Raw genomic sequence first — 13,230 nt, 5'->3', positions numbered from 1 at the left:
ACGTGGAGCGATGCATCTTGGTCCAGTCCAGCAGGCTTTGCTTGGACGAAACAGCCTGGCCGTGACCGATAAGATGGGGCCTTAGGTGTTGGCTTGGGGAAGCAACCGGACTCACATGGATGGAAGAGTTCGTTTTCGCCTCCGACTCCCTCATCGACAATGCTGCGTCCATCCACTATTCTCATGCAGCGAGCGATGCGAATTGGTATGATTCCAGCTGATGGGATTGGCCGTGAGGTCTTGCCTGTAGCGCAGCGTGTTATGACAGCTGCACCTGGCGCGCCGCAGTTTGAGTTCGTGCCATTGCAGGCAGGCTTCGAACACTTTCAGACCACGGGGGAAGCATTGCCACAGGTGACCATTGACACACTGAAGAATGAGTGTGATGCGGCGATGTTTGGATCAGTATCGAGCCCATCCCACAAGGTTGAGGGATACTCGAGCCCAATTGTTCGTTTGCGGAAAGAACTTGGACTGTATGCCAACATCCGACCGGTGAGTGGACCGATCCTGCCAGGCTCGCCAATTCAATCACCTGTGGACATTGTAACGATTCGCGAGAATACAGAGTGTCTATACATTAAGCAAGAAACGCTCGAAGAGACACCAAATGGGAAAGTGGCGCGTGCAATCCGCCAGATTACAGAGTCGGCATCGACACGGATTGGAAAGAAAGCTATGGAAGTCGCCCTGAGTCGCAAGACTATGCGTGCCAAGGCTGGCAGTCAAGATCCCACCAAAGTGACCATTTGCCACAAATCAAATGTTCTCTCCGTTACGGATGGCTTATTCCGTACATCTGTTCGGGCTGTGTACGAAAGCGACAAGAAGGAGAATGGCGGTCAAGGCCGTTATGAAGGGATCTTGCTTGACGAGCAACTGGTCGACAGCATGGTGTACCGTATGTTCCGAGAGCCTAATGTGTTTGATGTCGTCGTTGCGCCGAATCTGTACGGGGATATCATCAGTGATGGCGCAGCCGCGCTTGTCGGCTCTCTTGGTCTTGTGTCGAGTGTGAACGCCGGCGATTCGTTCATCATGGGTGAGCCTGTACATGGATCCGCACCTGATATTTGTGGTAAAAACGTCGCGAACCCGATAGCAGCTGTGCGTTCAGCTGCCCTTATGCTTGAGTACATGGGATACACGGAGCCAGCACTTGCCATTTACCGTGCTGTCGATGCCGTGCTGACACAGGGCAAGGTTTTGACGCCTGACTTGCCTGGGGGCAAGGCTACGACGTCTGAGGTAGAAGGAGCTATTCTTCGTGCACTTGCGTGAGTTCAACTGGACGGTCCTTCCTTCTTCCTGCCTGAAGTAGCTCCATAGATACTGAGAGTAAAACTACATGGATTCAAGGTTCATTACTACATCTATAAAAATCACAGTCATGATCGTCCTCACACATACGTATTTATCTACAGGTAGACTTTGTCATGGCGGCATGGATCTTTTCGCGAACTTCACGCAGGCCACGTCCAGGAGCTGCATCGTGGTGCAACTTGAGCCAAGTACGTGAACCGATCGTGCAAGGCTCCAGCCAGCCGGGTACAATGTGCATAAGCTTATCGAGGCAAGCACGACTCTCTGCGCGGCTCATGGCAACACGGGCAGACTTCTCTAAGGACGCCAGCACGTCATTCAAAGGCAGAACACTAGACCGGCGATCGCCATGAGCAGCTTGCGTGCTAGGCAGAGAAGTATATAAAACATAGATGGCATCGGCCATTTCGCCCAATCGCGAAAGTACAGACCGCTCTTGCAGAGCAGACATGGAATTTGATGCTTGAGTGGAAGCCCGAATTGCCTGTTCTTTGGCACGAATACGCTCCTCAAGCGATTGCGGTCGAGCTTGCACCGGTGTCGATACGACTTTGGACATAGGAGACTGCGCCGAGGCAGACATGGAAGACAAGGTCGTTGAAGTAGATTTCGTCAGCTCCGATGGAAGAGCCGCAAGTGGCGGAAGTTGAGCCAAGGGTATAGGCGGCAAAGAGTCAAGCGAAAAATCAGGGTGCCAACGGACGAGGCGCCGAGACACGCGTCTTAGGGACGGAGAAGACCCATGCATGGATGGAGACGGTGGCGTCATAGGCGTCTCCAAATGTTGAGAACGCGCCGCGAGTGGACTCGCAGGAGGCGAGAGTTCTGACACATCCATCACGACACGCTTAGCATGTCCATCAGAGGACCGAGAAGCAGCAGGAGTCAAAAGACCTGACTCGCGCGTGTTATAACCCTGAGGGGCCATCGAACGCGGCTTTGAAGTGGATGTAGGAGTCAAAGGCGGGGCAAGAGCAGCGCCTGGCGTGCGGACTGTAGACGGGTCGATCTTGGAAGATACAGCGAGGGCCAATGCTTCATGTGAAGATGGAGAACCGCTTTCCAAGCACGCATCCAGAGACTTCTCAGGATGCCCTCCAAGCCACTGAGCATGCGCAGCGGCGACCAGATGCGTAAGACGGTACTTTATCTCCATATGGCGTTCGTCAATACCAGCATTCCAGACGGCAAGGTGACTCAAGTCATCACGCGAAGGTGTCTGCGGCGGCGAGGAGGCCGTGGGTGATTTAGCGGGGGTCTGCAAAGGCGAATGTGGACGTTCCAAGGACTTTGTACCGTTCTGTGAAGGGCCATAATGAACCTTCAGAGGCGGTGCACGAATCCGATGGAGAGACATTTCAATGCCAATAGCCCAGTCGTACATCCTGCGAGACGTATGCATATCCACTGTGCTTACACGAGATATACGAAAGCCCATGCCGCCCGTATGAAGACCAGGCATGTCGGGTGTGTCAGGTGCGTGAGACCATAGCCACACTAGTCGGCGAAAATCAGCGACACTGAAGGACCGACGGCAAGTGCGTTCGACCAAAGGTCTAAGTCGCTGGAATGTGAGCACATTGGGGATCACGACTTGCTGGCGTGACGACGGGGTGCATGGCTCAGCTGCGGGCGCACCATGTGTTGCCATATGCACAAGTAGAGAATGTTCCACAGCTTTGTGATATATGATAAGTTGCTGGAAAGAGGTGGGTAGATCAAGCTGTGCATCCAAGACGTATGGCAGAGCCAATACCTGCTCCATTCGATGCGCCGCTCGCTGTGAGTGCTCGAGATCCCTGGGTGAGAAAAGCAAAGGTGCACGCTTTGGCTTCGTTGGCGACGCGCGCTCTGAGAGTCGTGAGGCAACGGTGCTCGGCATGTTGAAGACAGCGGGGCGCAGCTCCGAACCGACAAGAGCAACATGTTGCCGTGGCTCGTACGATTCGCGCAAGTGCTTAGGCGTGATGAGCTCATGGTCCGTGTCTTCATCTTCGTCAAGCATACGCTTCCGACGTACAGCCAGCTCATGTTGGTCATGTCGGACAGAATGGACGGGCCCCGGTGTCAAGTGCGCGTCATCCATGAGCGCTTCCAGAACGCACGAGACGATGGGATGCCTTGCACACGCAAGTCGTCGAAGAGAAAGATCTCACTGACTCTTCAGGGTATCTTGCACAACTGGGTGCTTGATTCGACGTAGGGACGTAGATATTACTGTTAAGGCTTAGAGAGCGGGGATCTTGGTTTGTTCGAGCTCTAATGCCAGAAAAAAAAGGCGACACCCGGAATCTAATTCGCTGTTGCCAAACGCACGCGCCCTCGCGTAAATGAGTATGCGTCGGCCGAGTCCATATGTCACGTGAATCATGGAGACAATGGCGCACCCAGGACCTGCCTTCACATAGTACGTTGTTTAAAAAAGCATGAGTTAGTACACGCGTCGTCGCGCTGATCGCAGCAGGCAGCAATGTTGTCACTTACAACCACTTTGTCCGGAGCGCATCGGAACTGGCACTAAGCACATGGGAATCGCTCGATGTGTACAAGGCAAATGAATACGGATGCTCAGAATTTGTAGCGAGGCATGCAACGTGTGCGCGGTGCAAGAACAAACTGAGCATAAGCACGCGACTCTGTGGAACGCGGCGCACTAGTAGAAATGAGCTACTGTCGTTAGCAACCATAGCCGAATCGTTCTTTTCCCACGTACCCTCGCAATTCGCACCAGACTTGGCTCCACACATCGTTCCTGGTATCGGTCTGAATCGTGAGCGGTCCACGCATCGTGCACACAGAGGTATCGGCGATTTCGGCCGATCCGACAAACGCCTCGCTTTTTGCCGCGCTTAGGCCACGCCAATGCGCACGGAGCATCGCGAATGAATCGTTGTTGTTTTCCCCACGGCCATGCTGGACCGGTTCCCACCGAGGTACTTCTTCTGGCTTGCCACGCCACAGGGCATGTAAAAGACGGCGTGCCCATATTAGTTCGGCGAGGTAGTCACGCACGAGCGACAAGCCACGGACGTGCCACGAGGAGCCCAAAAGGCGACTGCCAGGCATTTGAATAGTCCGTGTGTCTACGCGCCAGAGATCCTCAAGACGGTGGGCACGAGTGGGAGTCCAACGCACGCAATAGTGCGTGTACATGACATGCTCGCCTGCACAGAGTGTCAAATCCCACATGGCTGGAACAGTACCCTGCACACGTTGCCATTTGAGCTGCACATGTGTTGTGAATGTGAGAGTAGGCATACCCCAGTCGTGAGCAACGTCAACACATAGCGTCGCATGCCACGTATCCAAGTAAGCTCGAGGCTCGGGTACATCATGCGTTGCTCTGTGCCACAGCAGCTGCAAGCACAAACACTGGTCACTCGTCGTCGTCGTCGATACTCCCACACGCTGCAGAGGTACGAAGCGAGCATCATGTCCACGCTCCTTGCCACGCGCATCGACAAGCGAAACGTTTCCCATCCGCGCCCGCTTAATGTGCGTCCAGGGCACAGTTCCCGTAGCCGGCTTTGTAAGTGTGACGCACACCAGGTGCGCTGGTGCATCGCGAAGAAGCCAGGATGGCACTGAGCATGGATGACGTGAATGATGTTGCAAGGGAACAATGCATTGTTGCTGTAGATTCAACCACGTAGATTCTTCTTGGAGGTGGATCCGCATGGACACTCCGTAACACTGTTCCCAGCGACGATGTCGCTCGTGTTTGCGACACGAGCTACCTGCAAAGGAGCCATGCCGCGGACGAATGTCATTGCTTTCAGTCTTATCCTCATCATCACACATAACTTGCGCAAGATCCTGAGCTGCATGCGCTGACACTTGACTCCGCAAAGCTTCGAGCTCGATCCTCTGGTCTTGTGCCTCGATTTTTGTAAGAAAAGTCCGTGTGGGTTGAGCGAAAAGCGTCGCAACAACTGCATCGGGCCATTCCTTGCAACACGCGTGCTTCCATGTATGCTGCATGCAAGTCGCTTGTGGGTCTTGCCAATGCAAGTCAACAGGCTGCGTCGCATACGTGTGAGAGCCCAACCGGAGCTGCCAGTGCACGACGTTCAAGTCATTTGACGACAATCCATGAACATCGCTAATTTTGATACGACAGGCACGATGCTGCGCAAGCCAGGTGACTTGGATTTGACACATGCCCAGTACATCGCTTCCGCCATGCAAAGGGAGAATCGGCACAGTGAGCTCACAAGCAATGAGGGGAATCCATACGCGTGCAACAGGCACGAAGCGTGCGCGGCTCTGACCCATTACTTGAGCATGTGCATCGATGTCATACAGCATGTGTGTTTGCATAGCACAGATTGCGCTGCCATATGCGCACTTGATGTACAAGAAACGTGCAAGACCAGATTTGAATGGTGCATGTATCAAGGTCCATTACACGAACAATGGCTTTTGGTGTGGCACATGGAGAGATGCATGTATGTGTTCGTATATCATCGAGCTCCAAACCATCATGCTGTGAATGTAATTCAGCCCAAGGCCAGGGTCTGAGCACGCCGAGCTGCAAACGAACATGGAGACCCAACCGCATGCACAACACATTGGCCTCACGAACGAGAGCAGCATGTCCTAGAATGCTCTCAGCCAACGAGAGGAGTGTGTGTGTGCGCCAATGGATCGATGCTCGTCGCGCTGCCCTACGCTGTCGAGCCGTGGCCGCTGCGACGTGTGCCACCATCGCACATGAAAGTGGAGGCTGGGAAAGTAAAGCTGCTGGGCCACTCAGGCATCGCTCGTTTGAACGCGTAGTAGCGAAGACGCATCTTTAGAGAACACGAAAATTTGGCGCCTCCACTCTCTATGCTAAATGGGCGAGGAGAAATAATATGCATTTCGAGCTCCTGAGCAAGACATGTTTTTATGGACATGTTTGCGCTTCCTAACCTTCTACAGACCGAAAAGAAAGCATGGGACAAACAAATAAAATAACAGGCTCTTTTTTTAGAAAAAAGTGGCTTGAGATTTCTCTGCACCATGCGTGAATTCATAGGAAACAAGTCATAGGTCGTCATCGATAAATTCCTCCTCATAGCGACCCGGATGATCTCCAAGTCCTTCCATGATACGGTTCAAAATTTCCTCGTCAACCTCAGTAGAGTGGATCATCCGAACCAGTAAGCAGAGGCACTAGATCCTTTTCAATTTCCCTGATTCTGTCAGTGAGCTCGTCGACAGAAAGCGATCCAGGCACTTCTTCCCCATCTTCATGCACTTGCACTTGAGCAATGGGCTCCTCAGCTTTCTTTTCATGCTTCTTGCTCAGAGTCAAAAGTGAATTGTAGTATTCAGCGAGGAACTCCCGCGCAAGCTTCATCACCNANNAACCCGATTGGGGGCATACATGTCTGGGNATCCGCCAGTCGCTCAAAAGAAACATGCAACTAGCAAATGTTGGCGAGAGTTCGGACTTGGTCTTTTGGCGACTCATGAATTGAGCAAGCTGAGAGCATCGGGGCTTCATGCCGCGTGATTCTTCTGACGTGCCCTCGATAAAATGAGGCTCGATTGCGGCCCTGACAGTAGGATTCGTCATCAACAAGATCTTCATAATCTCGAGGGGGCTTGCAAATATGAGGTCGAAGTAACCGTTGGGCCGTTCTTGATTGAAAAGATCCATGTCCAATTTTCCATCTTCCTTAATATATCGCTCGAGGAGCGAAAAGACAATGAGCCCAATTTTGTCTGCAATTTCGTGAATGGGCGGCAGTTTCTCTTTGTCATCATCGCGCATACGTGATTGTGTGAGCGCTATAACAAGCAGGGCTGCAAAAAGACCATCTGTGACAATAAACGGAGAGCCTAGTTTCATGTAGTAAAATGCTTGCATTGCTGGGACAAAGCTAGTCCAATTGCGAACTTTTTCAGTGCGTGCGATGTGCATAGAAACCATCAGCAACAATATGATGTAGCGAGGTGGATCCCAAGAATTTTTTGCTGTATCATTTGGGGGCAGATTCTTTGTCAGATGCTGTTCAACATACATGGCCCACTCTGACATTGTAAGAAAATTGAAGCCAGCAAAAAAGTTGGTGCTAGACGTGAATGATGCTGCCAAGCAAACTAGTGTGAACTTGCCCATTTTTCCTTCATACTTTTCCTCGTCTGTCGGACCGAAATTCAGGTCATCTAATGCATATACTAGATTGCAGCCGATTTCCTTAGCAAAAATTTCTTGATTTTTATCGCACAAACTCATGATGTTACAAAGAATAGAGAGTGTGTTATTGTGCAGATCTTCTCCATGCATGAACCCGGTGTAATTAAAGTAGCGCAGCAGCATCTTAAAATAGCTTTCGTGGCTCAGCAGTTCACATGTGCTTGTCTCACGCGACAAGACAAGGACCATACGGAGATATGCACTTTGCTTCTTCTCATCCAACTTGTCCAATTCGAGAGTCGCCAGGTACTTGCCCAAGCAAATTCGATCCTCAAGAGTCCCATCTTTTCCACCCTTTTCCAGAAATGACTCACTGGCTTCATACCAACGATTCTCTGAGCCTCGAACTTGAGCAATACTTGTCCAATGATCCGCCATGGTGTCGACACGCCTTGGTAAATGGTTGCTGCTACTAAAACGTTCAGTCGTTGCGCCCGATCATCGCATGCTCACTTGCCTCGCATGAAAGTTTCCGAACTCTCCTCCACACAAACTCGAGTCATCATCCACATCCTACAGGTAGGAGACACTGGGCATCCTCATTCTGACACGTCAGCGTGTCTCGCAACCTGCGCTCAACAAGACACACATTTCGCATTCTCTAAACACGTTGGAAATGAGCACAATTTGAAGGATCATGAAGGGGAATGCAGTTACTTGCGAATATGCAACAGTGTCTCTTGCGTCCCAGGCTAAGGTCCGCTGGCGAAGATATGTCGCGCCTCGGGGCGTGGCTCTGGACGAAATCGCTGAAGTTGCGCAAACACTCCAAGCAGCGCTTATCGCCTCACCTAAAACGAGAGAGCCTGCTGTTTTGTGGCTCACCCATCTCCGCCTTCCTTTCTACGCCGTCGAAGGCACTGATATGCCCGAAGCACTTTGGATGTTTGTTTGGTCAGACACAACTCTCAGCGTGGAGTTGGAAAACTACCTACAGGCTCTTTTGCTACATTCGTCCGGCGAGTATATTGTGCAACAACAGCACCACCCCGGCTCAGCTGCGCACGCAGCAGACCCTCTCCCGCAGTCACACACGTTCTTTTTACGTGCCGTTTGCAACGCCATCGCTGACCGCTTACATGATGGTTTCAACACGCGTGTTGCTGGCGGCTTGCTTCGTTTAAACCCATTTTCTTGCGAGTTTCAAGCGCCATCATTGGCCTGCTACACTACTTTCCGCGCTTATACCTCTCAACACACCCTTTATGTCATGTCCAACACTGAATATACCCAGTGGAGGCCGTTCGACTTGCGGATCACACCAGCAGATGCAGTCCCGCGCGACGTTGTTCTTGGTGAGACACAAGTTCGAATGTTGCCTTCATTGCAACGAGCGACTTTACTCTCAACATGTGTGGAAACGCAAGCCGAGCCCCACATGTCGAATGTGTTATCAGTGCTTAACGACTCTTTCTTGCATTTATCAAATCAAGACTCTTCACATGTCGCCGTCCTTCGCATTTCGATTAGGGAGCCACCACCGTCTTTGCCGGTGGACGCATCTGATATGCGTACGGGGGTCAACCCTCGAACAACCCTTTGCACAGTGCTATGGCCATTGGCCTTATGTTTGCGAGATGAAAGTTCACACACCGAAACGACTCGGACACCGTGGCCATTGTACTCAGCAGCGCAGCTGCTCGACTCGGAGACTTGGCACACTAATTCCGATGCCGCAGAGCCAGACGTGATGTCTGAGGCGGGGCCTGGACTGCAGCAGTCTCCTCTATGTACAATAGCTTCAGAACGCATCGCGGAGCCTAGCCACATGCAAACCCCAAATAAAAATTCGCCGCTATCACTTATGCAAGATAATATGGAAGGTGTATTCAGTTCTATTGGTCAGCTAACTCAAGACGAATTGAGTTTTTTTGAAATGCCAACAACTTTGAGTGCTTTCATTGAACCACCGAATGCACACGCGCAACCTGTATGCGACCCTATGGGATCATCCAACATTCCCACTCCAACATCACCCACACCCATGACCTGTCCAGATGCGCTTACGCACAAGTATGATGAACATGGCAAATTCTTCACGCCAGGAGGCCGATGGCGCTCTTCGGACGATGTAACCCGCATTGGCTTGTCGCCCCGCTTTTCGTTCACGTCGCCACAAAGTGCTAGTGGCAACATGGCTGCATGGACATCCATCTCGCCCATGTTCCAAAGCGACGAGTCGAACGACGACGACGAGACAGATTTCGCTGGAACTCCCTCCATAGTCCAGCGTTCATTATGTCTGACTCGGCTGCGCTCTAGCACCGCATACCCTGAACAGAAACCAACATATTCGCGCGTAAGCGAGACACGTGCCATGCGTATGCGTCTAGCATGGACTGCACTGTACGCAGCAAACGCTCAGCATTCGCTAAACTTGCCTCGGCATGCTGAACCTGTGCTCACAGCACAGGTGCAAAGTGAGCCGCTTCCTATTCCCAGCATTTTTGCTGGCTGCCAGCAGTCATTCGTGCAGATTCATATAACAGCCTTGCCATTTTGGACGCAGCTCGGCTTGCAGCCTGTCGCTGGCAAACGCATGATTCATGCACATCTTGTGCTGGTCGACTCAACCGTTCCCCTCGAATCAGCTCGGGCATGGCTCCAAGCCCTAGCCGATCAATACTCGGCACAATCACTCGGTACGTTAACTTTGGGGCACGTTTGGCAATATAAGGAGGGCACCTGGACTCACGGTTCCTCACCTAGTCTCGCCAAGGGCCATACTGTTGTGATCTTAGTGTATGATGATCGAAGGGCGTGTGAACGCCTGTACAGTGCCTGGCCGGAACCTAGAGCTGATGTCACCCTTCTTCCTGTGCCACAAAACGACCTGTTGGCCTATCCAATCCGACAAAGCTTGGTGTGGGCGGCCTATGAAGACCCACTTCATCGTGTGTTTCAATTGGCGCCCCGCACATTTGAAGTATGTCATTACTTAAGAGAGAAGATATCTTTCGCGTTGGCGTGGCCATTGCAGTCATCGCACGATCCCTTGCATCAAGGTGCTGTGCTGCATGTCGCCTACGATAGACTTGCACCGGTGGTGCGTGTCGTTTGTACGGATGACAGGGCTCAAAGACTTGTATGTCGCGTATGGGACGCGTCTGATGCTCAAACAGATATCTTGCATGCATGGGAGGTGATATGCGGCGTGCTTGCTGATACTTTTGCGACATGGCATGTTGTGATCGGACGATTCAGTGACATGCCAGCTGAAGAGATGCAGACATGGAAATTTGTGATAAGTCGAAAAGAATCCTTTATCTTGTCGGTGGGCTTACTGTGCCTTGAGCCAAATGCATGGCCTTTAATCCACACACAGCCACATGCACAGCCACAAGTTGTGTATATGGCCGACATGCCTATGGCATTGCACACGGGCCAGCCACTCCCTGTGTTGCGCTCAGCCTATATGACACATGGAGTGTATGCAGTTCACCTCTTACAATCCCATGACACGTATGAGATGGATGCTTATTTTCACGACATTGTTCTGCATTTGTATGCCTTGGAGTGTATGACAAAAGCTCGATGGCCGGGACTGGACGTATGTTTGCCGTGGCATTTCGCTATTTTGGCGTGCGCGTAAAAGCACCAGGAATAACTATCACTCTTGTTTCTACTTCACGGTTCGTGAAAAACCACCCTACGACCTTACGTAGTTTCTGTACAGCTTGATAATAGAACAACTCATCATCTTAGCATTTACAAGACTACCAACAAGTGTGTACAAATATATACGGTTATGTGTACAACAACCACAATGTCTCATTAGTTAAGAAGTTGATCAAAAATGTCTGAGGCTTCCTGACCGACAGAGTCATCATCAGAGAAAGACATTGTCTTCGCCCCATGCAAATCTTCCGAGCTGCCTTGCGACACAGTCACACCATGCTCATTTGAAGATGACGAGGAGGTGGTGGACTTGGCCCTTGAGCTAGAGCTGGAGGTTGGCGAGGTGGAGGAACGATCTGATGACGTCGAGCTCGACTTGCTTGACGACGACGACCTTGTCTTGTGACTCTTGCTGGAGCTCGAGCTCGAGCTTGGCGAGTTGCTTGACGAAGAAGACCTCATCTTGTGACTCTTGCTAGAGCTTGAGCTCGAGCTTGGCGAGCTGCGAGACGACGATGATGAGCTTGTCTTGTGGTGGTGATGGCCTGAAGGAGTGCTAGAAGAGGACGAGTTTGTATGATGGTGATGGTGATGGTGATGGTGATGGTGATGGTGGTGGTGGTGGCTGCTTGGGCTAGAGCTGGAAGAGCTTGACTTGTGGCCGTGATGCTTGCTCGAGTGAGAGCTCGACATCGAGTTTGACTTGTGGCCGTGATGCTTGCTCGAGTGAGAGCTCGACATCGAGTTTGACTTGTGGCCGTGATGCTTGCTCGAGTAAGAGCTTGACATCGAGGTTGACTTGGGGTCATGGTGCTTGCTCGAGTGAGAGCTTGAAGAGGAGTCGGACTTGCCTGATTTGCTGTTCGAAGTCGAGCTAGGAGAACTGTTGTCACTATCGTCAGTCTGGTAAGCATTGATGTTGTTGTTGTTATCAGCCACCTTCTTTGAAGACCGCGGGCGGCAACGGCGCATGCCCTTCCTCTTTTTTGATGCCAATGATGTTGGCTTGGCAGAAGCAGTATCCACTCGGGTCGTTGCAGTGGCAGTCGATGAAGTGACATCTGCGACTGTGCTGCCATCCGAAATCGATTGCACGGCCTCAAACACGTTCGACTGTACATTTTCGTCGCGCTTGAGTAAGGACTGGGCAACGCTAGAAATCGAAGCGAGTAACGCCGACGACTTGCTTGGCAATGAGACAGTTGGCATTGGGCTCACTGCTTGCTTCGACAACGTCGTCTTCGGGTGCTTTGAGGCATGCCGCATAAACGAGTTCCTGCTTGATCGCGCCTTGCTTACATGGTTAGCATGATATGAGCGTTGTGAACCATTCTTCTTGTTTGAATGCTTAGGTCGTTTGCTGTGCTTTTCGTGATGCGAAGTGTGACCTGTCTTGGTCGCCTTACTGGCTGAGGACGACGACGTAGAAGTTGCAGTCTTGGAGGCGGTAAGGACACGTAAAGAGGAACTGACTCGAGCAAGTTGCTCAGGCGAAAGACTTCCCTGAGACGTTTCGGCTTTGAGTTGTTCAATGACTCTTTGGTGACCCTGACTTCGAAACTCTTCCAACGTCGGAACAGTGCCAAGAACGTTATCATTGTGATAGATTGTCTTGACATGACCTTGACTTTGACTCTTACTTTTGCTGGACAGGTGCGGGAAGCCAGCAAGCCCATTCGCTACACCACTCAGAATAACAGGGTGCTGACCATCGGCTGTCTGCTGAAGGTTATTCAATCCCAGACCCAAATTGTTGGTATTTTCCGTTTGCACCTCAACGGACGTCGGGCCAGCCGACGAACTCGATGAATGCGCATGCTCTCCACGTACATCAATAGGCACACCATGCACACTAATGGCAGCCATTGAAATAGCTGTTAGAACAAACACGGAGAATTTCATGGTCTGGATAATGTAATGAACAGTTCAGGATGTGGGGAACAAGACAACCAGTGTCTGGAAAAAGAACTTTGCAGGGATAGAATAAGGGGATATGCAAAGGGTTTAAGGGAGAGTGTACCAAGCCAGTTGGCACACAACAGGTGCAAGAGAGAAAGCGAGAGGGTCGCTGAAAAAGATAGGGTGGGGTAAGGAAAACGAAA

At 51.4% G+C, this 13,230-nt stretch overlaps 6 protein-coding genes across 6 annotated transcripts; 2 read left to right on the top strand and 4 right to left on the bottom strand.

Annotated features, from left to right (window-relative positions):
* Window positions 1-159: 159 nt before the first annotated feature.
* MGL_3003 (uncharacterized protein) lies at window positions 160-1,281 on the top strand (the record flags this gene model as incomplete). Its single annotated transcript, XM_001729965.1, has 1 exon — window positions 160-1,281. One exon carries the CDS (start codon window positions 160-162, stop codon window positions 1,279-1,281), a length of 1,122 nt encoding a protein of 373 aa, XP_001730017.1.
* A 133-nt stretch (window positions 1,282-1,414) lies between these two features.
* Window positions 1,415-3,409, bottom strand: MGL_3002 (uncharacterized protein; the record flags this gene model as incomplete). Its single annotated transcript, XM_001729964.1, has 1 exon — window positions 1,415-3,409. One exon carries the CDS (start codon window positions 3,407-3,409, stop codon window positions 1,415-1,417), a length of 1,995 nt encoding a protein of 664 aa, XP_001730016.1.
* Window positions 3,410-3,999: 590 nt separating this feature from the next.
* On the bottom strand, window positions 4,000-5,631 carry MGL_3001 (uncharacterized protein; the record flags this gene model as incomplete). The annotated part of the gene is made up of 1 exon (XM_001729963.1): window positions 4,000-5,631. The coding sequence occupies one exon, from the start codon at window positions 5,629-5,631 to the stop codon at window positions 4,000-4,002; it is 1,632 nt and encodes a 543-aa protein (XP_001730015.1).
* An 811-nt stretch (window positions 5,632-6,442) lies between these two features.
* MGL_3000 (uncharacterized protein) lies at window positions 6,443-6,667 on the bottom strand (the record flags this gene model as incomplete). The annotated part of the gene is made up of 1 exon (XM_001729962.1): window positions 6,443-6,667. One exon carries the CDS (start codon window positions 6,665-6,667, stop codon window positions 6,443-6,445), a length of 225 nt encoding a protein of 74 aa, XP_001730014.1.
* A 1,480-nt stretch (window positions 6,668-8,147) lies between these two features.
* On the top strand, window positions 8,148-11,102 carry MGL_2999 (uncharacterized protein; the record flags this gene model as incomplete). Its single annotated transcript, XM_001729961.1, has 1 exon — window positions 8,148-11,102. One exon carries the CDS (start codon window positions 8,148-8,150, stop codon window positions 11,100-11,102), a length of 2,955 nt encoding a protein of 984 aa, XP_001730013.1.
* Window positions 11,103-11,284: 182 nt separating this feature from the next.
* Window positions 11,285-13,030, bottom strand: MGL_2998 (uncharacterized protein; the record flags this gene model as incomplete). The annotated part of the gene is made up of 1 exon (XM_001729960.1): window positions 11,285-13,030. The coding sequence occupies one exon, from the start codon at window positions 13,028-13,030 to the stop codon at window positions 11,285-11,287; it is 1,746 nt and encodes a 581-aa protein (XP_001730012.1).
* Window positions 13,031-13,230: the final 200 nt, after the last annotated feature.

Source organism: Malassezia globosa (assembly GCF_000181695.2).
Source record: "Malassezia globosa CBS 7966 chromosome Unknown mgl_sf_7.1, whole genome shotgun sequence".
Lineage (NCBI taxonomy): Eukaryota > Fungi > Basidiomycota > Malasseziomycetes > Malasseziales > Malasseziaceae > Malassezia > Malassezia globosa.
Note: the sequence above shows the minus strand (reverse complement) of the source record. Positions and strands in the feature narration are given on the sequence as shown.